Source organism: Nelumbo lutea, chromosome 1, assembly GCF_056320005.1.
Source record: "Nelumbo lutea isolate HS-2025 chromosome 1, American lotus-T2T, whole genome shotgun sequence".
NCBI lineage: Eukaryota > Viridiplantae > Streptophyta > Magnoliopsida > Proteales > Nelumbonaceae > Nelumbo > Nelumbo lutea.
Window position 1 is genome coordinate 16,465,286 of NC_142684.1, and position 23,238 is coordinate 16,488,523.

The window sequence follows — 23,238 nt, forward strand, 5'->3', positions numbered from 1 at the left end:
ACAATGGATCCCATTAAGGCCCAGTTTGATATTTGGTAGGTGGAGGGCCAGTTGACCAATTTATCCACGTCATATATTGATATTTGCAGATTCCACAGTAAATTGATTCTCGTAAGGCTCAGTTTGAAAGTAGTACAAATATAAATCTGTAGAGTGTAAAACCTTATATTTTGTATGTATTTATATTGTATTGCTTCCAAACCAAGCCCAAGGCATTATTTATCTAGGTGGATAATTAATTTTCTCATGTAGGGGGAAAAGTTATTAAAACATTATCAGACAAAATTGTCCTTCTAATAATGAAATATAAATGGGTAAAAGGGTCAATTATTTAACTTAAATGCATTTTATGACAAGAAAAAAATTGATAAATACACTTACTTGTTTTTTACCAGAATAATTAATCTCCAAATTACATGGCTGGACTACAATCAACATTTTCTAATTTCTTCGAACAATGTCTCACCTCCAAATAGTCTCTTTGTTCTTTGGGAGGCACAGGCCTCAACAATATTGGGCTGAAAGCAACATTTTCAGCCCAATAATGGGTTAAGAGATTGGATTGTGCCCAAAACGACTAATAATTTAGGGTTGGGCCACCACACAATGGGCCCCAAGCCCCTAACAATGCGCCCAAACTATGCAGATTAAAGTAACAAGGAAGGATCTTGAACACTTAGAAGATTTCTTCTGATCATTCCGTTTCCCCAAACCTAAACATTCTAAATTAAGAAAAAAGTTGAATACAGTAATAAACTAAACTATTAAAGAGATGTCTGAAAAAGAAGCATTCTTTATCTTTTTTCTTTTCCAGTTCAATGGATCATCACATGGTTGGTGGATTGGTCCCATTTTCACTAAAATTTAAAATATTCCTTTTAATGCAGTGATTTAGAGTAGAATTTAGATTGATTGCAAGCTGTTTGTAATTATCCAAATAGCTCGCCAAATATATGATAATTTTCTCCTCCCAAAAATACATTTTTATTAGCTGACAGCACAGTGGTGTCTAAAATCCACTCAGCACTCAGCACTTCAAGGGAGGGAGGGAGAGAGAGAGAGAAAGGGAACGAGAGAAGAGAGACAACCGAAAGTCTGAAACAGAAACAGAGTAACAGACTCATTATCTGAGGCACGACTGTACACGTGTTCTAATGACGTGGCAGTCGGAGAGTTTCGAAATTCCCGCAGGTGGAGCCGCCAAATCATTCTTCCTCCGAGTTCAAGGGTTTCTAAGTTTCTTCTCCAGTGAGGGAGAGAAGGAAAGGAATTAAAGGTTCAACGACTAGGGCATTTTTGCATTTTCTCTCTCTTTTCCTTCTTTTAGTTTGAAGGAGACGAAGAATAGAGAACGGGAACCCTAGATTCTGGAATCGATTGAATGCGGTTGGTTTAATCTTCTTCCTTTCATAGCTTTTCTGTTTTACTGTTTTTTTTCTACGATTTATGATGGTGACTTAGCTCTATTTTTGGTTTTTCTTGTTCAGTATGTTGCTCTGTTTTGATTAATTTGCGCTTTGCTTCTAGGGTTTTGGTTTTCTGATCGTCTTGTTTCTCTTTTTTATTGGTATGTATTTGGGAGGAGAAATTTATGAAACTTCTTTTATTACAGCTTTTTATTGTTTTAATGCGCGCTTTTAAGAAGATTGGCGAGATACGATGTTTAGTTTGAGATGGTAGTCCAATGTATTAGTTTTAACGTGTTTAATATCCTTGCCTAAACTGGCTCCTGGCCAAGTAGTAGTTCACCTTCGAAGCTTTGATACTAAGTTAGTAGGGGGGGGGGGGATTAATGATTAGAACTCCGGCAGTGGTTTAAAGGGGTTTTTGGAGAAAGGCCTTTTTTGGGGGGGGGGGTAAATTAGAAACTTTGGATTGTCGAGCATGTACTTGTTACTGTGAGGTCCTCAAGCAGGATTATGGTGGTATTTTAGACAAGGAAGTGAAAAGAGACTGTAGGCCATGTGATTTTGGCATGTTTTTCATGGTGGATGTTGAAGGCAGTTGAATGTAGTTCTGTTTGTGGTAGTATATCCCAAAATTGTTATGCTGTCTCAATCATTGCCTTTCTCTCTATTAGTCCTTTGAGCAATGCCAAAACAATTGGATCCCTTTTTCGTGGGAATAGTACATTGGCACACATCAAATTTACTGAGTGCGTGGGGGAGCATTGGAACATTAGCAGTTGCAAGTGCAAAAACTTATAGGTAATTCACTCAGTGGTTGGGCGGTGGAAGACCTTAGTTTGAAGTTTGAACCTGATAAGTAACTGGGCTTGTAACATACTATATTACAAATCACCAGGGGATTTGGACCCACTTCATATCTTTCATTCTTTTGGCGCCTAGATGGTACGCAGCCTGGTTAGGATAGGTTGAAGCAAAGGAGTGACAAGATGTGTGTGTGTGTGTGTGTGTGTGCTTTTTCCTTGGAAAGTAACTGAATTTATTAAAAGAAAGAGGAATACATGAGATAATGTACAACTAAAGCACAAACAATTTAGGGAAACATAGGGAGATTTCTGTCACTATACATATCTTCCCTGTGTGCACCAGATTTTGCCAATTGATCAGATAAAGTGTTTAGTTCCCTAGGAATCCAATTAAGGTTGATACACAAGGAATCCAAGATGTATCCGGCCTCTGTCAGATAGTGGGCTAACCTCCAAGGGCCTCCATCCTTCTCCCCTAATCATTTATTGTGTTTGCAGAGTTACCCTCAATGACCTGCTTTACTTCTATTTTGCAAGGTGTAATTTTTGGAGACCTTGAAGATAGCTAGATGTGAGGCCACCTTGTTTTTTGCAAGGTGTAATTTTCTTTTCCACCCAAATTTCATATCATGGTCCATGAGTCCAGATGTGGCATCTCTATGATGTTAGGATTTGAGGGTAATACCTTTCAATAGGTGGTAAAGACTGTATATACAGACAATATCAGTGCATATGGTGCTGCACACCTAATTAGCTTCACTTTTCTAATAAATAAAAACATGTGTTCAAGAAGTATTGGGAAGTATGGCCATTTCATTTTATGGATTGTAAGGCCTTTGTTCTTGATACTAGCCATGATGTTTTATAATCTAATAGTTGAAGAAGATTCTTGGGATGACTATTAGAATGGGGTAACGGTTCTTCAACAAGTCCTCTGAAGCTATTCCATGTAATGATTAATGAAAGAAATTTAGAGTTTGACAAAATCTTTGAACATCTTATCCTCTTACTTGCCAAGGTTTGCAAGTGAGATTTGTGAATGTGAAGGTGGATAAACAAGACAACTGAGACCTTTGTGTATGAAAACAAGCAAACAAATGCAGAGTGTATTCTATTGTCTCCTGAAGTTGGCCCTTTTTTCTTTTTCTTTCTTTTGTGCTTTCCTTTCTCTTCTTTTTGGGGGGAGTGTAAATATATTGGTTTTGCTCCTTGAACATAACCAAAAGGCGTCTTGTGTCCTGCTTTGCTGTAGAGGATTAAGCAATTGGGTGTTTCCAAGTTTCCTTTTTTCCATGCTTTTCTTTCCTTTCTTTCTCAAGACTGTAAGTGGTTGGTGCAATGGACCACTTATTAAAATTTTCCATTTTGCAAGGTTGTTCAGGATGGAAGCAAACAGTAAACCTTCACTGGAGAGTGTTGTATGGAATCCTCTTTCTAAGAATAGCATGAATGAGTGGGAGGTGGAAAACATGTTGGTTCCCATGGTTAGACTTAAAGGCCATGTATAGTTAACTAGGAGACAGAGAAATGCAGGAATTCTAGAATTGATGGTTGCCTTTGTGTCTTTTCTTTCATTTCTTTTCCTTTTTTGAAGCTGCTGGTGGACAGAGGAGATGAGTGTGAAGCCGGAGTAATTTGGAGATCTTCAGTTCTGAACTAGGTTTCTCTTTCCTTGGTGGACAGGACCATTGTATGAAAAATTGAGAGGTGTCAATCTCATTTCAAGGAAAAATGTGATAACAAATACCATAATTGTCAGTGTTCTCTGGGTTGGTGGACTATGTTAGCCAGATTTAGCAAGGACGTGGCTGGAAACAGTGTCAAATTATGAAATTTACACTAAATCCTGAAGCATCCGACACAATACCTCCCCTTTTATACAGGTATCCAACTATCATATCTGGTGGATAGGGGAGATGGGTGGGAAGTAGGAGTTATATGGATATCTTCAATTCCAATCTGGTTGCCTTTCTTTTGAGAGCATCAGCATTGGATGAAAATTTGTCAGGTATCTTATTTTGAGGTAAGATGTGAAATATCATAGTTGTCATGGCATCACCTAAATTCCCACCTAGGTAATACAATGTTCTTTTGTGGTTCTTTGTAACTTAGTGTTTTTATGTAGGAGCTTACTCATTTTAGGAATAGTTAATGCTACACTGTATTGTTGTGCATAAGAAGGGTAACACATTGTAAAAACCAGTTTCCAGTTTAAAGAGCCATTAAATGGGTTTAGTGATGCCTTTAGGCTTTAGTACGATAGGTCTCAACTAGTACAACTCATTATGGTATGCCTTGTAAAAAGTCCCTTCATCTACTTTTCTTTCAAAGCCTACAAGAAAAAAAGAACACCATCTATCTCCCTATGGTAGAATAGGGGTTCTGCCCCTTCATTTGTTTTTATGTTCCCATTTTTCTTTTTTAATTGTAACCATGCCACCTCTTCATAGTGTTGTTTTTGGGTCCGATATCATGGTTAGCAAAACAAAATTGTTCTGTTTTTTCACATATTATTAATATAATCAAAGCTTTACTGATAAAAAAAATTGTAACCACTCCACCTCATCATTCTTCTTCCCCTTTTCATTTGTTTTTATTTCCATTGTATCCAACATAAAAATGACCTGCTTTACTTCTTTTTTTATTCTTTGATTTACACATGCATTCTCTTTGTATCTCTCTCTTGTATTGGCAGCATAGGGTCTCCATGCCATTCGTTCATGTCTTTTAACCTGCTAGGACGAAAGATATCTTCTAGGATTGGCCAAGACTCTATAAAGGATGAAAGGCAAGTATATTTTGGAGCTGCATTCCATTTGGAATGTGTTGAGGGATTCGGAAGGACAGGAAGAGAAGAGCATTTGAAGGAAAAACTGGGAATTTGGAGATGTTATTTGCAGAAATGGGATTAATGATAGTTGACTAGGTATTAGTGCTTCAAGAATTTTCTGAGGCCTCTTGGATCTCTTTTGGTTCCAGTGTTTGGGCCATGTCAGAAGTGGATTGAAGGCAACCTGTTGAATATGAAAGAAAGATGAAGAACCTTAGATGTTAGGACCTATTGTTTGTAGTGCTATCTGATGTTAGGACCTATTGTTTTGATATAATTTCCATCTTTTTTTTTTATTGAAAATTCATTTTATTTTGCCTTAAAAGAAATGTTTAATAGTTGCTACTTTAGTCATGTCCTTAATGTGTCCTCTGGTTGTTGTTTCTTTCATTTTCCTTAATAAAAAGTTTGTTTACCGGAAAAAAAAGGTACAGAAGAGAGAACCATAAGCGTATCTTTGTGGTAAGCCAAAACTTTTTTTAATGAAATTCATTGAAGATGAATTTTCTGCAGTCCTGATGAGTTGTCTGTTTCCTATCTTGCAAGATATTAAAACATGGCATTTGTCTTTTATATATTTCTGACTTTGTTTAAACCTTGAATTTCTCCAATGTAACATTCAGGTAGTGTGTTATTTAGTTTGATATCATTCTGTGGTTTTACAGATGGCAATTAATACATGTGAAGTGGTCCTTTAGGCAATATTTGGATGGTTTCAAAGCATTACCCTTCAACATACTGCAAATACTCAAAATGAAACCAAAAGTAAATGGAATTTCTAGAGCTGAAAAGTCAAAAAAAATTCAAGAAGGACCTAATTGGATTCTTATCATAGGAGGTGCATTGTTGAGTACTCTATCAATTCGGGTTGGTTACAAGCTCAAGCAAGCTCTATATACAAAGAGACCGGACAATGGTACTGACAGATTGATAGGTCTTACAATATGTAGCTTGTTGATGTTTAAATTAATTACAACTTGAACCCAGTTATAACATCTATGTATTTATTTCTTGCTGCTATTCAGGAAAGAAAAGGTCTGTTGACAAGAGGAGACCAGACACTTGCATATCACACTCAAATCCATATTCTTTTGCACAAGACGAAGATAGCTGTTGCAATGTAATGGCCTTTCAGGTTCAGCATTTCACCAATTCTCATGGAACCATGAAAGAATCAAATGTAATTTGAACTCCTTGTAAAAGCTTATTAGTCAACAACAATAAGTTGTAGTTAGCGTTGAAATTTCCTGCAATGCTTGTTACTTTGTTGTTGTGGCGGTTTGAAATGATGGTAAACATCCATGATTAACCTATACATATTGGTAAATCTCTTAAAAGTAATATTTGGTTTTGTCATCAATGTGCAATCTGATTGCATTTTGACTATGAGGACTTTGGGTTTAGGTAGTTGCATTCTCCAGGGGGGTATGTATTTGATTTGATTGTCAAGCATTTCACTGCATTCATTGAACTTTACCAGAATACTTTCTCAGTGAAGGAATAGTTCATAAAAAAATTAATGCAGAAATTGTTTTATCAATTGATAAAACAATTGCCCTTTTTCTTTTTAATTATTAACAAGTGGACAATTTTCTTCTTTAAAGATTATTGAATTATTCAAATACTTAGGGATACTTGAAATATTTGGGTTTCAAAGTCCTTTACGTGAATGGGATAAAATTTCCATGGTCTGGTGAAAGGTTTTTATCACTTTTCAGATTTCAGATATGATTTATACATCATGCTTTTCACGGTTTAAAGAGTATATGCACTAGGTCTATGGCAAGAATAGGATTTTTCCCTTCAGCCCTTTACAAATGCGGGATGTACCATACATTTGGAACATTGTGCCATTTTAAGTGGGTCCTCCATCTGTCAGTATAGGTGCTAGGTTCCTGAAATTTTCTAGCTGATATTTTTCACTTAGGCCTAGCCCGTCTTTTGTTTCATGGCCCTGCCTAGCTAATGTTTGGGACTGACTCTGAGTCATGCCTCAAACTGGACTGGACTACACAACAGAGGGTAGTCCATCCCCAATCCCCCATCCCCCAACCCATAACCCCCTAACCCAGGTGCAGGTGGGATTCGATCCCAAGTCTCTGCTACGACCAGCAGGAGACCTTACCAACCAGCTGGTTGGCATCTTGCTATTTGTCTTCTAATTTTCTAAATAATTTTTTTCAGCAACAAGAAAATCCTCGCCCATGATTTCCTAAATGATCTGACAAAGAATGCTGGCTGTTAGTCTTGGGTTGATTGGATCATTTTGACCATGAGAATCTACATTCCACATGTGCAAAAGGGTGAAACATATTTTCTTGGACAAAGTGCTTGTTTGCGCATTGCTCTTTGTCCCATCTTTTAAATTAAACCAATAGAAAATGGTTCTCCTTGTCTTAGTGTAAGCAAGAACTGTAATTAGAATTGCCTTATTTGTAAAGTATATGCTTTGAAATGATACATCACTGAATGGAGATACCTGTTGGATAATAAACTTGGTTTAGTATTATTGTTAGGGTGTTGAAACAGGGTTTTCTGATGGCAAGGTGGAGGTTAAGCGTCCACCAACTGGCCTGAGATTGCAGGACACTGATCTGGCACTACCTTTGGTCAAAATTCCAGCTCTGGAGTCAAATAAAGAAAATGGTGTGATCTGGGCATCTTCTCCTGATCGCCTTGAGCTGCCACCAAGGCCATTCCATCACTCAAATAGCTCAGACTCTCTCTGTGTATCAGAATCTGGCTCTGACATCTTCACTAAGCGGGAAGTAATACAAAAGCTAAGACAACAGTTAAAGAGAAGGGATGAGATGATCCTAGAAATGCAGGACCAGATCACATCATTGCAAAGTTCACTCAGCATCCAGCTGGCTCACTCAACCAATTTGCAATCGCAGCTTGATGCTGCAAATCGGGACCTGTTTGAATCAGAGAGAGAGATCCAGCGTCTGAGGAAAGCTATAGCAGATCACTGTGTGGGAGATAGAAGTCCTGAGAAGTCTATTGCAGTCAGGAACTGGTCAGCAGGACAAAATGGGCATGTGAATGGTTTTATTGATGGAGAGAGCAACCTCGAGGTGGTGGACAAGGGAAGAGGAGATGGAGAGAAGATTGAGATGCTGAAGAGAGAGGTGGGAGAGTTAAAGGAAGTTATTGAAGGAAAGGAGTACTTGCTGCAGAATTACAAGGAACAGAAAGCTGAACTCTCTTCAAAGGTCAACGAATTGCAGCAGAGATTGGCTTCTCAGGTACCAAGTATTTTGTAAATGCTCAGTTTTATCTGTTCTTGTTTTAGATTTTCTCTTGTATTGTTACTCCAGGGAAGAAGAAACTTTTCTTCTTCACTTGGTTTGCATGCTCCTTGCTGTATAGACTGTGCACGCATGTTATTAGAGAGAGCACTATGAGTTTACATGGAAATGGCTTCCTGATTGATGAACAAATTGAAAGTTGTGACTACACCGTCCAACACAAATGAACAATCAAATTATGATGGACAACCTGGAAATGGGATCACTACCCTCAGTGATTATGCTGTACTTCTGCAGTAGTTGCACTTTTGGCGAAAGGCTAGTGGCACTAACGGGCTTAGATGTTTGATTCTCGCATGTAAGTCTCATGGCCGAGGCTGTGGTATGTTTTACCAAGTACATCTGGGAATGATATAATATACATTTGTGTATATTTTCTGTGCATTGTCGGCAGACCACTTGATTGCTATTTATTTATTTATTTATTTCTGATTTTCTGCTTGAAGTCTTGTTTGCAATGCATCAAGGAAAAGTAGGTTCCTTTCTGTGAACATCTATCCCCAATCTTGAGAATGCTGACCCCATCAACCATTTTTGAACTGGCTTCAGAGCCCATTAAGCTGCAAGGAAACAAAGCATTTTTTGTAGAAGTTTCTTTTAGCTATCGTCCTACACAATTTGGTTGTTGGGACATGAATTCTTGGATGATGCTATAATATAGGCAGAACAACCTCTACAAGGATGTGTTGATCTAAAATTTACTCACCCACAATGCTGTTTTAGTCATACATGTGCAGATGTAAACAAACTCAGCTTTTGATTGTAACTATTTGTGGTCGGCCATAAAGCTCCTCAAGATAACCAAAAGAAAACAATGTTAGTGGGTTTCTGCCCTTGTTTCCAGTTTGCACATCACTTCTCTTATCCTTGACCATGGCAGCATATCTCTTCACCTGAAGCCTGCCTTATCTTTGTGCTTTTTGGTCCTGTGTGGACCCCCTTATGGTAGCGTTACATTGATTCGTGTGAACCTGCTTTGGCATGAAGGGTCAAACAAACGTTAGAACTACCGAGTATATCGGTGCACATGGATACGGGATGCACTGCCCCTTCATGTGTATTCACTCACATTGTATTGGTACGCATTTATATTTTATACTCTGTTGAGTCTATTAAAAAATTGCAATTAGTGTGATTTGGGCCTGAGTTAGCTTACACCTAAATCTTTTAATAATAAATATAAATAAAGTAATTTTTATTTGTTAATGCTAGTGTCCACATATAATCAAAGCAAATAACATATATTTATGTTTAGTGACTCCAATTAAAAATTAAAAAGAATAATAATCAAAATTAGTGTTAAAAATTTATTTTTTAATCTTAATATTTAGTTGACTCTTTTTGTTAATGCTAAAAGGTAAAAATAGTAAGACAAAAAATAATTGATCTAATTAAAATATAATAGTTGTATACATTGTGTTTTGGACTTGAATGGAAAATAACATAATAATAATTTTGTGCATATATTAATTGGTGAAAATCTATATAATGTGTTCTAGACTCTTGATTGATGCATTATCAATAAAATTATAAGATATCTATGTATCCCTTTATATTAATTATAATATATTTTTTCATATATTCTATTAAAATATACATTTCATATATTCTATTAAAATATACATTTTATATGTATTTATATGTTATGCATTCTTAGTGTATCCAAGTATTTTCATATTTTCCATTTGTATCCATACTTTTTAAAGCAGATTGATGAGTTTTCCAATACAAGTGTGACTGATTGGATTTCCATTTCCTTTGAGCAAGACATGACGAAAACTGTAAGCCCGTAACCAGCTAGTCATACTCTTGTAGTTTACATGTGTGACTGATTGATTGGATTAACATTTCCTTTTCCATTTTGAGGACACAACTAATGTGTTTGGATCTAATAGACACAACATTGTAAGCGGTTGTTTGTAATCCTTTTCAAGGATAGGTTGAGAGTATTTTAATTTAAGGGACATATGTCAAGATTTTCTGAGTACTTAGTGTGCTTACCATGTGTGCCTACCTGATCGAGACTGCATCATACACTTCTTTTTGTTGCTCTTTTGCTTCATTTAGTGACTCACGTGGCGTTAGTATATTGTTGCTTTTCAGTTATCCTTACGAGAACACTATCTATTTTGGAGGTCAGCTTTAGGGGTGCAAATGGATCGGATCATGATCTGATCTGTTCCAAAGTCCGATTCTATATCCCCATTTTGGATTTTTGGATTGGATAACAGGATTCAAATAAAAATTGGATCAAATTTGGATCGCCCCTATCTGATATATTATATATGTTTATTTATTTATAATTATGTTATTTATATTACATTTTTGTAAATTTTATAAAAACATGTATATATATATATATGATGGAAATAGTTGAAAAAAGCTTGTATTTTTATATTTTTTTTCCTTTTAATGGTTTATTATTATTTTTTTTAAATTATATTGGATTCAAATTTGAATCAATGTTTATGTGATCCGATGGATCAGATCTATAGTTTATAGTATTGGTTTGGATTTGGATATATGTCCTTTACATATCCAATTTGATCCGCTTGCATCCTTAATTAAGCTATAAGATTGGACATTCATCTAGGGCTGCAAATGGATCAGATTGAATTCGGTAAAAGGGTATATTTGATCCGATCTCATATCCAATTCGATCCGCTTGCATCCCTAGTTAACCTATAAGATTGGACATTCATCTAGGGCTGCAAATGGATCATATTGAATTCGGGAACCCGACAAGAATCTGTTGAATTTTCAATAGTATGATTCATATTGGAATATCTTAGCAGATATCTGATTCAAATACAATTGTAATAATAAACTTGATGGTATAATATACATAATATATTATTATTTATATAATATAATAATATATTATTAATATAATATTATAATATATAGAGAATACATAAATAATATATAATATTTCATAACTAACTGATTGAATTGGGTTGTGATGGATCGAGTTGGGATATATTCAAATTTGATCTGTTAACTAAATTGATCAAGTTTTCTAATCTGATCTGAGTTGCTAGGATCAAGAAAGGTATCTAAATCTAGCTTTTACTTGATGGAATTCGGATTCAAATCGGATCTTATCCAACTTATTTACAGCCCTACATTCATCCATTTGACAGGCTGCACTAGTGATTCCTTACAACTGAAGTGATAATTAACAAATCATATATCCATCAATAAATCAACATACAGGAAGTCCTATTAATTTAGATTCAAAACAAAGGCAGTGTTTGGTTTGAAAGAAAAGATAGGGAAAGGAAAAGAAATGCAATAAAACCTATATGAATTATTTTTTCGAAGAAATGATCCCTTTATTCAACTATCAATGGAATGCATAGCTTCCTGTCTGATCAAAATTTCTATGGACAGAGGAGGAGCTTGCTGCCAATCAAAATTTTGTATTCTGTAAAGGATTCCTACAGTTCCCTTAACTTTTTCTTTTAAACCAAAAACAGACTAAATGACTAAACGAGATAGAAATGGCTAATGTATGTTTAAGCTAAACCAAAATTTTATATCCACGACCTAGTAGCTGAGATGGTCATTCAGGCATCACTCCGATCATAGTCCGGCATTTATGTCTCTCATCATATTATCATTCTCTACCCAGAGTATCCAGTAGGAGATAAGAAAATAGAAAATTCTCTCAGGCTTTTCTTCACCAACGGATCCACTTCATAATTAGTATGTCGGCCACATGTACAGATGTACTCTGAATGCCTGGTCCGGTCACCATCAATGGACTTTTGGCAGCAAGACAACTTAAAAGCCATTGCCGTAATTATGCAGTTAAGCTTCACAACCAGCCTTCGTCTTCACTTCTTCAGACTCCTGATCCTGAATGCCACCACCAAGTCTTCTCACCACTCTCCTGTCTTGTGTTCTGCCCACAAATGCTTTCAAATTGTCTTGCTGCCAAAAGTCCATTCAGCAACCAACGCTGCCTTCTGTAGCCTCCTTTGTACAAGGACCCAACACGGTATCGGCTCGGACATCTGACCATCCTATTCGGGGCTTCTTGGATGACCATCAAGATTATTAGATCATTCTACTACCACCAATGAACCCTAAGTTTTTCAGAGAGCTATATTTGATAATTGTGCAAATTCCGGTTTCTTGGAAACAAGAATGCATGATTAACAGTAGTAGATTTAGCCCATAAGAGCAGCAGTTGCTGGCTCTCCACTTCAGACTTCGTAGAGATACCTTCACAAATTCTGCTTGTGTCAGAGTTACCACCAACTGTAACTCAGGCTGCTTATAGCACTCACAAATGCAAGAATACATGACTTCGGTATATAAAAAAAAGAAGACTGAAAACACAATAAAAAAGATTGCTCTGATACAATCATTCAAGAACCCCAAAAGAAGTAAATAAAAAAAGATTGATCTTGATAAAATCATCAAGAACCCAAGAAGTATAAAGCAGAGAGAGAGAGAGAGAGAGAGAGAGAGAGAGAGAACCTGGAATGGGCTGCCGAGCAGAAACTCCGTATCATATTTACACTGATTGAATCCGACTTTCTTAATTTATTATAAACCAAGACTTTGCTTAGTTACCCTCTGTTAAGAATTTCAGTACGGTAAAGAGATCTAGAACCATTTTACAAATATTTACTTCTAATTACCATTGTTATTTTTGTTGTATTGCTTTCTTGGTTACTTCATGACTAAGTAAGAAGATTCTAAGTGGTTCATTTGGATCAGAACTTTTTCCTTCTCTTCTAGGTATGTGATTGAACAATGAGCCAAGCAATATAAGTTGGCAAGTACATGGCCCTTCCAGAGTTTTCCACATTTGATGGATGGTCCGGATCCTCCAATTTGGGTTCTCTGTTGTTGCATCAGAGCTTCCTTCTTTGTTTGGGCCTAGAAGACAAAATGGGTTTCCTTGTTTTATAGGGAAAGGGACACCTATTAGGTAAGCAACTATGCACCATGGTTCAAAATCAATACACAAATTGCGTATCATGCGACTCAAAGGAGTGAATACCCAAGAGCCCTTTCGGTTAAGCTCGATTATTCAAAGGAGTGAATACCCAAGAGCCCTTTAGGTATCATATCTTTCCGGCATCATAAATTTTTCTTATGTGTTGATACATAATTTGTAGTGCTTGGAAATATTAATACATAACTTTATCGTATCATACAATATGTATCAGAGAGATGGCCTGGTAAAAAGCTTGAAACCTGAAACCATTTGTGTATTGACCAATTGATATTAACCATCTTCATACCAAACTCTCTTGGGCCTTCTGATTTTATTCTGTACAAGCTCCATTATTCATACTGGTCAGACTGCTGTCGTGTTTCATTTGCTATCTTTATAATGTGTGCAAAATGTCAAATTACCATCCGTGGAACCTGAATACATACAAGCTCATGTTTTCTCTATTTATTTCATGCTGCCCCTACAATCCACCTCATTTCCTTCTGCCTGTTTGGTTGGTGATAGCTACACTTTGTTGGAATGACTCTGGATGTAGTTGGCATACTAGGGCACTTCATGGCGATCATTCATCTACTTCCTTCCTCCAGTTCTTAATTTCATTTAATCCTTGGATATCATAGGACTACTGTCTGGAACAGATTACAGGGCAGTCACTTTTCCATCTCCTACCTAGGCCCTGTTCGCTTTTCGGTAAGTTACCTGGATAAATGCAATTACCTGGGTATTTTTTTTCTGGGAAACACTTATCCAGGTAAGTGCATTTACCCATGTTCTTTTATTTATCATGTAAACAAGGGAATGGCCATTTTAGCCATAGAAATCCATTATTAAAAGGGGCATTTTTGTCCCATTCAAGTGTTGGCAACTTTCCCCCTATGTGAGAAAGTTATTTACCCACCTAGGAGATGGGTACCACTATATTGGATAAGTGATACCTAAGAAAGTAAACCTTCCATAGTCCCCACATAAATTGAAAAAAGAACCCATTGACCAACTTTCCCCCCTCTCCAAATCCAAAAAAAGAACACCCCCTTGTTTTCCAGGACCTTGTATGACTTCTATCTCTTTCTGAGATAGCCTGCTGGTAGAGTGTGGTAGGTACAAAATCAGGCGGCAGAAACACTCTTCCAGACATCTTGTTTACCTTGATCGTTCTGTTAAATCTAATATTGTCTCAAAACCCAATCATTTCTTGATCCTATGATCTAAGTTTTAAAGAATATATTTTGCTTTCTGACATTTTCATCACTTTATTTGCTCATTACCAGACGACTAATATGCTAGGGACATTCTCCAAAAGATTTTGCTGATTCAAAATCCTTGCAAAAGATAGTGCAGCAGTTCTTTATGCTTTATATGTCCTCATACAAGAAATTAGTAACACATCATTCCATATAAGTAGAAATAGGTGGAGTGGACTAAGAAACCACATAACAGACTAAATTAAGCCTTTTTTTTCATGTAAAATAAAATCCTCATTTCTAATTTTGACCAAGTAAATCATTCCCAACATGGCTCTTCTGAATATATCAATGGGTCCATGGATGTGATACCAGCTAATTGGCCAAGGCCATTGAGTAGCCCAGAAAAAGATATGCAAGTCCTCTGTAATGACCAATATCTTGACCACTAATAGATAGTCAATTTTTTGCTTAACACATTACATGGCCTATTATGTTCCGACAGTATTCAATATAGCCCTGTGAAACAATGAAGTGTACACATAACTAGAATCAATGGCAACTCCAAATAAATTATTGCTTACATAAATAAAATTCAATAGCAATTTTAGTAGAATGGTTGAAGAATAAATTTGACTAAAGCATTGGGGGCGTATTACTTAAGGTTGACTAAAAGGATGACAACCCAGTAACCCACTGACTACTACATCTCCTCACTGTGTAATTCACTCTGGCTTTCTGCAAGTAATGATGGCAAATTTGATGAGATCCTTCTGGTATCCCTCAATCATCAATGGCATGGCAAGCGCCCCCTTCGTGGTTTTCCATCCTGAGTGAACCCATAATTACACAATTCAGAAACTGATAGATAACATAGGAAATGACAGCTTATACAATTTTTGATAAAATGTAATCATACCACTTCGAAGTAGTGAAGTGAGACCCTTCCATGTTAATGCAGAGCGGATCACTGCAGGCCAAAATGGAGCCACATACTGTGACCAATCTGCTGCTTTGATATCCTACCATAGTGATTCCAAAGAATTAAGTTTGTACTTATCTATGTGCTCCAAAAGGAAATTATTTATCTGTGTGCTGTGTATGCACATCTGTATTTGGTCTGATTCTAAGCAGGTTAGGTTAGGTTCTTGCTGGAGAAAGCGGAGGAATCTTCATTGTGGTTTTTGTGTTGCAACAGTTCACAACACCTGTTTTTTTTTTTTTTTTTTTTCAAATATGTTAAATGTTGAAGCACATTTTGTCCAGGTTCATATCCACCTCACTATGATACCCAGATATCCATACTGTTTAACATAGCAGTGTCATGGTATGAAACAATCTTATATGTTAGAAACATGATTAAATTTGACAAGACAAAAGTCATGAAAAATGTACACTTAGTTTCAAAAACTAGATACAAAAGCACAATATAAGCATAACATATGGGACACCCCTACCGACGCCCTCATTCAGATTTTAGGAAATGGGGAGTTGCATCTCTGTTTCCCGTATTCATGTACATGTTGGTATCTATATCTAGGGATCATGGTTCCCAACTCCCAAGATCCCAGATAGCTGAGACAAGCATTGGATAATGACCTTTTATTTCATCTATTTCCTTTCCTAGTTTTCTTTCAGAATGTTCTTTTTATCTCTGATTATGCTTCATCCTATTCTTAGGGCAGACTCAGGTTGAAGTCAAGTTCAGTTAGTTTGGTTCAGATTAGCCCCAACCCATACTGAACTTTGACCCATTTCTATCCTTAGGCACAATGTAGAGAATGCAGGAGCCACTTTAGTGTAGAAGATCACATGGGCTTGCTTCTGCATGAACACTGTATTTTTACCTCTTTTTGTGTTTTTGTAGCAGATATTCTTAGAGCATATGTTTTCTATAGACATTACAGTGGGAAAAGGAAGGCCCACATGGGTTCACTAATTGAATGGAGACTGTTATTTTTACCTCTCCTTGTGTTTTTTGGGTAGATATTCTTAGAGTACATATTTTCTCTAGACATTAAAATTGGAAAAAGCCCATTCTTTAAGGATCGAATCCATAGTTCTGACGGTTAAGGCTAACCAAATTGGATTTTATGTGAATACCTGGAGTGAGAGAGATTGAAGTAATTTCACATAATCAGCAGCAGAACACCAAGCTGGTAGATAATAAGCATCACATATCTTGTTCAATAGCTTCTCCTCTTCTGGCTTCAACGAGTCCTCGGAGGGGGAGAGATCTCTATGGCACCATGTTACCATTATTATAGTGGCCCCAGGAGCTGCTACCCGGGCCAACTCACTCACAAACTGCAAGACAATGATATAATCAAACTATAAATTAGAGCAAATGAAGGATCGATTCTTTACTTTTAAATATAGGGACTAAGGGACACAGATGCCTTGAAACCATATAACTGAAACAACCTTATGCCATTGGTATAAAGTAGACACCTCCACAACACTCATGCTTGCTGATTTTGAGTGCACACCCATAATGAGAGGTGAAAGAATATAAAGATGACTTAAAAGGTAAAACTTGATTAGTAACTTATGCACAAACTGAATTACGTAAACACATGATGTTGCATTTTTTTTTTGCACATGATGTTGCATATTTAACTCAAGGTAAACATAATTTTACTGTTCATCTTTGTTTCTTCTGTAAAAAATTGAAGGGTTACACATAAGTGAATTTTCTCTGTTACTGTAAAGAAGGATGATGTTTGAGACTCCAAGTACATAATATTAGTAGTCAATTGAATTCCATCTTTACAATTCATAATTTTACACATGGGAGAATTCTTCTTTTTATATCAGTATTTCGATAAGTACTCTTGAATTAGCAAAGGAAATAAAATATCATTACAATTCAAAATCTGTGATCCATGCAACATTTAGGCCTAGCATTGAGATGACATAGTTAAATGAGAATATGATGCCCACATTGGTGTCCTATTTTCAATTAAAAGCCAATGGAGAACTACCGTTGAATCTAAAATTTCCTATATACACCCATATGAGCACAAAATTACTTCTAATCAGAGAATCTTGTGTGTAAGTGTGTGTGTGTGTGGAGGGAGAGAGAGAGAGAGAGAGAACCTTCTTTTTGTCAGGCATGTGCTCCCCACTCTCCATGGACCAAACTAGATCAAACTGCCCATCGGGAAATGGTTGCTGCAAAGCATCCGCAACTTGGAAAGACACCTGCTAAGAGTTCACAACTGTTGAATATACTTTCGAAACCTTCCTTTTTTCCCTTTTCTAAATTTACATGAGATGGAAGTAACCCATTTTGAAGTTATTGACGAGTGTGGTGAAATAGAGCACATGACCGGATGGTTTTTACCGAAGAGATTCAAAAGTCTAAAAAACAACCTATGCTATGTACTATGTAAGATATGCACTTTTCTATGGGTTATTCAGTAGAAGAGGCATGACACATTACAACACATGCACTATTTAGCAGAGAAATAAAAGTATGAGAACTAACAATATTAGATGCTACAAAACTCACATACTTTATCTGCTAATCCCTGGGCAGCTGCAAGAGCTTGAGCCCTTTGTGCTTGGACAGGGCTCAAGGTGATGCCTTGGCATTGAGCCCCATATTTCCTCGCTAGGTATCTGGAGCTGCCCCCAATTCCACACCCAACATCAACTATGCTCTTCGGCTTCTTCAATGAATCTTCTGCAATTCAATCTCCCCATATTATATATATCATAAAAAATGGAAGAAAGAAACCGAACCGAAAAGAATGCAAATTTGAAACCCATTTCTCAATAATCAATAACGTGTGACAGAGTAAAACAATAGACGTGAAACAAAACCAATGCATAAAATCCTGTCCCAACTCCCAACTGGGTATAAATGGTTTTGTCAAGCTGGTTTGAGCTTTGCCACTTAACGAGCCATTCCTCCGCCAATTGGTCGGTCTGGTTTGACTTCCCTGTCCCAACTGGGTTTAAGTGGTTTGAGTTTTGGCATTGGACGAGCCGTTAGTCGAGCTGATTCGACTCGGTCCATCTGTTTTCCAGTTCAACTGGATGTTAGCAGCAGATCCTTTCTCCTATTATTAACCCGTTATGAGTAAAGGAGGTGATAAAGCATGACAACAAGTGCGTAGCTCCAACCACAGCTTGCCAACTCCCGAATTTACCTCACGACTCTCCCAAGTTCTGAGCACTGAGACTTGAGTCATGGTTGTGACTCTCTAAATATAAGCTCCTGTCCGAGTCATTTGACTCTTACACGGTCAATTTACACCTATGTCAATATTTAAATTGAGTAACCACATTGCTAACTTGAACTATCCATCAGACAATAAAGGGGGCACTTCCTGTGTTTAAATCATCCCTGTCCCCCAACTTGTTTTGGGGTTTTACCCTACCAATACAAGCTTTTCAAAGTTATGATTTATGATTGTGGAGTGCAGAAATTTAATTGGTATAAATTTAAAGGGTTTTTACTGTTCAGTCCACCTTTACAAATTTTAGCTCATCGTACTATTGATTAGGTACAAGTTGGGAATTGATGCCGATATACAGGCAGGTATTGGTATTGGTGTCTAGATGAAGGTATCTGAAATTTTGAATTATTATAGGTTTACAGTGAAATTCAGAATTCTAAGATAAAGCTACTCATCCGTAAATTTAATGTCATACAATCATGATTTATAAAATTCTAAATTGTAGCATAACTAGGAGTTATTTTCATGACTCCCAGGCTAATTCCAAGTCAATAACACAAGTAGCAGATTGGTTTGTACTTTTGGGAAGAGATTTTAACAAAGCATAGCACCACACAGGAGTTATCAGAAACCCTGGATGATTAATGAGCAAGAACTTGGAGAAAATAATCAATGAATCAAAGCCTCAGCAATTATCAACAGTCCAGAGCATCCACACATTCCATTAATCAACATATTGAAGGATGAATGTACACCCACTATAAACAGCACCCAAACCAAGTCAGAACAAAGTGAAACCTATGCTAGTCAAAGTAAATTGCTTCTCTGCCTAAACCTCTTCTTCTAGTAAATAGATAGGCATACCAGAGTGGAAGAGCTTAGGAAAAAGAGCAGTGCAGGAGATTCGGAGTCATGGGTTAGTGCCTGATGTTTCAGGCAGGCTGTGAATCATCGATGAGGTTTCATGTCAGTATTAAATTCATGGGTCCCCACTGTTCAGCTAAACCTTGCTCCTTTTTGGAAAATGCACAATGCATGCTAGATGTGGGGCCAAGTGCAGCCAACAATTGCGTAGAAAGAGAAAAAGAGGGGTGTGATTTCAGCACATCCCAGTTTGAAAGGGAAAGAATTATCAATTTAATTAGGGGGTTAGTTGAAAGTTTTGGCAAATCAGAAAAGTCTACCATTTTTTTCATTTTTCAAATATGGTGCAAACGTCAAATTGGAGTTTCTGAAATCTCCCCTGCATAGATCACGTTTTTTTCCTGTTTATGTTAAAATGATGACGTGGCAAGGTTAAGAAATACATCAATGCCAAAAACTTTCTTAATTATCCAAACGTCATTTTTCAAGCCGTCAAATTGCGACACGTGTACATATTTTCCTCATCTAAAACCTTATGAGTCGTGTATTCTAATCCCCCGTAACTGATAACTGATAAGCTTCCCCATATTACAATCCAGTGGTTCCTTTCACGTGCACTGAGAATAGCGATTAGCGAATGGCCGTACGTAAACGTAATTCACAATAGTAATTTGCAGCAGGAAACAAATAGAACTAGAGGGACCCACCCCAGGTCCCACAAGGACCAATCCGAAACGTTCCAAGAAATCATCCAACGAATCCGAGAAGAGAACAACCGAACCACAAATAAACAAACAAGCGAAAAGAGGGAGTAGAACCGTAGAAGCTACTCGCTGCCTGGCTCAGAAACAAAACAGATAGAATTACAGAGAGAAATTCGTGGCAAGAATACCTGGAACGCCAGCGAAACTGAGAGATTCTTCGATCATACGAATCTGAGCAGATCGGTGGTCGGAAATCGAATATTGAACGTCTGGATTATAGAAGCCATGGTGCATATGGTCCCCCCAGATGTTCTCCCAAATCCCTGAGGACTCGTCGTAGAAGTCCGCTATCCCCTTCTTCAACACTTCTCTCCCCACTGTCTCCGTCGCCGCCGACGATGACGATGCCATCATACGCGTCGTGGTCTTCGCGAGTCTGGTACGTGTGGATCGTCCAAGACCTATTCGCACCGGCAGGGAACTGATCCTCCTTCTTCTATCGCTCGTTGATGGCTGGTTTAAATATTGGAGGAATGGCGATTCGGTGGTTCGAAACAGAGTATTCATACTTGAGAGGAAACTGGAGAGGACTGAAACTGAACAGAGGAAGATATGGAGAAGGTCGCAGAGCAGAGTGGTATACATTATTTTATTACAACTCATGGTATGAGACCATCGGTGAAACCGATGGAGTGACGGATATGCCCTGATATCAGTGCTAGATTTACGATTATGACATCTTCTCTACTTTTGTTATTCAGACTTCGGAGTTGGGAGAATCGTAGCTGAGCTGAGCCGCTGTGACGCTGTTCTCTGAGGTGTAAATTGCAATGCGTTTGGAATTTGGATGGGTCGAATCCGATGGATTTGGCTCGACTCCGACGAAGTTTGGGCCTTTTTATTTTAGGAAAAATTTCCGATTAATACAATAATACCCACTTTGGTCCTCGTAAACGTTCAAGATGTGGTCCTCCTGTCCTGTGTGGGGATTTCGAACCGTCGTCTACCGTAGGATTAGCCAATCACAATACACCACCTGCTAGTTCGCCTGTATATGTGGGCCCCACATGTCTAGCTGATGTGATCCACCCAACTGCCCCATTCTAACTCACGTGGGTTTGTCGATTGTGATTCGTTAGGGTTTTTCACTTTCAGATACCACATCCTTCCGGGGTACCATGGAAATTACAAACCAGTACTCCAAAACAACTTTTTTAACCAATTCCAATCCCAAAGATATTTATTATGGGTAAAAGACTTGGAAAAATCGATGTTCATATAACTGAATGGGGCAAAGAATCCATAAGGGAGAGATTCACGTGTTAGAGGTTGAATTGGGATCAAACCAGAGGTTGAACCATGATGATATGTATATCCATATTACCTATAAAAAATCGAATGCCTCTTTTTTATGGAATTTTCATTGGACGTTTTTACTTTTTTGTCTAAACATACAACGGGTATAAAGAGGGTATATATGTCCTTTATTCATACTTCAGAAACTGATCACTTATAATCGTTAAAAATTTGTTAGGGTGTTGGAACCATGAATTATAACTGTTCAGAAACTGGTTACTTAATACCTTAATTAATTTTGGATAAATGAATTATAAAAAGTGACTATAAATTATAAATAGTTTTGTCTTAGAGATACCGCCATGTGCAAATGCACATACATGTTTACTAGTATATATGGTGGATGGATAGCAAATTTCTTAATTTTAAAGCAAATGATTAGGGTTCAGTCTTTTAATTTACATTTTCTTTAAAATAGGTGCATAATAAATTAATATATACAATAAAGAGTTATTAATTAAAACAAATAAAATGGTGAATTAATGGTAATTAAGTAATATATGAAAATAAGAGGTTGTGTGTTTAAGTCTTGTTAATCACATTTTAACATTTCAATTATTTATAGACTTGGGCGGTTTCATGAAACCAGCACTGATCAACTGGTTTTCATTAGGGTTTTAACAAATGCGATTATTGGGGTGTGGTCGAGCCAGTCTGGTTCTTGGGCCATGGTTCAATTGGTCGATCATTCAATATAATTTTCTAAATACAACGAAAAAACCGTTATTTTTAATGTACGAATTAAAATGACCAATATAGGTTAAGTTTGGGATTAAATTGGTTATCAGACAAAACTTTTGGAAGGAGTACAAATGCAAATATGTAGAATGTAAAACCTTATATTTTGTATTACTTTGTCTGTATTTATACTATACATATTTGTATTTGTACTCCTTCCAAACTAAGCCTAAGCTGCATTTGATATGGGTACGATCCATGACCATAACTTTATACTCTAAATTTTCAAATCATTGTTGCTCTATGCATTTGAATTGTATGACTGTCACTTGGTGTCAATTGGGTTAAACCCCAAACCCAAACCTAAGAATTAGTAAAAATCTGTCAGGTGTTCTGACATGCAGCCTATAGCTAAAATGGATCAGCCTAGCGTCCATGTTTGCTTTTAAAAAACTGCTCCAAATCTAATCTGCTAATATCATATTAAAAAGTTGAAGTTTTATTTAACTATTGACATTACTACTTTCACCCAAGGTTCAAAATATTGATACACTCAGATATGTGGAAAGGGGGTGTATTGGTACTTTTTACTCTAGAAATGGCTTAACTTTCTTCTTCTTCTTCTTCTTCTTCTATCTCATTTCTCTTTCTTGTTTTTCCTATCTAAAAGGAAAAAATAAAATTTTAAAAATTTTAAATGAATTGTTTCATTGATGGAGGTATGTTTAAGTCAAATGGGGTCAGCCACAAAGTATATTTAAGACTATTTGAAAAACTCAGGGTATATTTAAGTCAATTTATAAAAAACTTAAGGTATGTTTAAGTCTTTTGCACCAAAAGTTTTGTGCTCCGAGTATAAAATGGAAAGATCAGAACAACTTATTTATTTTTTCAAAAAGTTATCTTATAACTTGTCGTTTGTATATCACAGAGCCTCCAT

At 36.8% G+C, this 23,238-nt stretch overlaps 2 protein-coding genes and 1 long non-coding RNA gene across 11 annotated transcripts; 1 reads left to right on the top strand and 2 right to left on the bottom strand.

The window, feature by feature from the left end:
- The first annotated feature begins 763 nt into the window (after positions 1 to 763).
- On the top strand, positions 764 to 8,798 carry LOC148873705 (uncharacterized). Of its 6 annotated transcripts, none has more exons than XM_088966346.1 (4): positions 764 to 1,386; positions 5,708 to 5,958; positions 6,068 to 6,177; positions 7,589 to 8,798. In XM_088966346.1, exons 1-4 carry the CDS (start codon positions 1,382 to 1,384, stop codon positions 8,306 to 8,308), a joined length of 1,086 nt encoding a protein of 361 aa, XP_088822472.1. In that variant the 5' UTR covers positions 764 to 1,381; the 3' UTR covers positions 8,309 to 8,798. The 6 variants fall into 6 exon arrangements, with proteins under 6 accessions (XP_088822472.1, XP_088822467.1, XP_088822468.1 ...); XM_088966341.1 differs by having other exon boundaries at positions 801 to 1,386; positions 6,068 to 6,222; positions 7,559 to 8,798; XM_088966342.1 differs by having other exon boundaries at positions 981 to 1,386; positions 6,068 to 6,222.
- A 190-nt stretch (positions 8,799 to 8,988) lies between these two features.
- LOC148873706 (uncharacterized) lies at positions 8,989 to 12,918 on the bottom strand. Its single transcript, XR_016105633.1, has 2 exons — positions 12,842 to 12,918; positions 8,989 to 9,324 (listed from the first exon to the last, which is right to left on the bottom strand). It is a non-coding gene; the product is annotated as an uncharacterized LOC148873706 (long non-coding RNA).
- Positions 12,919 to 14,936: 2,018 nt separating this feature from the next.
- Positions 14,937 to 21,133, bottom strand: LOC148873707 (gamma-tocopherol methyltransferase, chloroplastic-like). Of its 4 annotated transcripts, none has more exons than XM_088962364.1 (6): positions 20,453 to 21,133; positions 18,028 to 18,194; positions 17,609 to 17,713; positions 16,613 to 16,816; positions 15,429 to 15,531; positions 14,937 to 15,338 (listed from the first exon to the last, which is right to left on the bottom strand). In XM_088962364.1, exons 1-6 carry the CDS (start codon positions 20,925 to 20,927, stop codon positions 15,235 to 15,237), a joined length of 1,158 nt encoding a protein of 385 aa, XP_088818490.1. In that variant the 5' UTR covers positions 20,928 to 21,133; the 3' UTR covers positions 14,937 to 15,234. The 4 variants fall into 4 exon arrangements, with proteins under 4 accessions (XP_088818490.1, XP_088818492.1, XP_088818493.1 ...); XM_088962366.1 differs by having other exon boundaries at positions 18,028 to 18,197; positions 20,453 to 21,127; XM_088962367.1 differs by lacking the exon at positions 15,429 to 15,531 and having other exon boundaries at positions 18,028 to 18,197; positions 20,453 to 21,096.
- Positions 21,134 to 23,238: the final 2,105 nt, after the last annotated feature.

What these genes read in the sequence shown, in the direction of transcription:
- LOC148873705 (XM_088966341.1), top strand. An exon ending in TACAAAGAGACCGGACAATG is followed by an intron (nt 5,959 to 6,067) that starts GTACTGACAGAT and finishes GCTGCTATTCAG; the next exon opens with GAAAGAAAAGGTCTGTTGAC. An exon ending in GAACCATGAAAGAATCAAAT is followed by an intron (nt 6,223 to 7,558) that starts GTAATTTGAACT and finishes TATTATTGTTAG; the next exon opens with GGTGTTGAAACAGGGTTTTC.
- LOC148873707 (XM_088962366.1), bottom strand. Translation starts at nt 20,927, where the DNA reads ATGAGTTGTAATAAAATAATGTATACCACTCTGCTCTGCGACCTTCTC. An exon ending in TTCAATCTCTCTCACTCCAG is followed by an intron (nt 15,532 to 16,612) that starts GTATTCACATAA and finishes TCACTATGGTAG; the next exon opens with GATATCAAAGCAGCAGATTG. An exon ending in CACTTCACTACTTCGAAGTG is followed by an intron (nt 15,339 to 15,428) that starts GTATGATTACAT and finishes GGGTTCACTCAG; the next exon opens with GATGGAAAACCACGAAGGGG.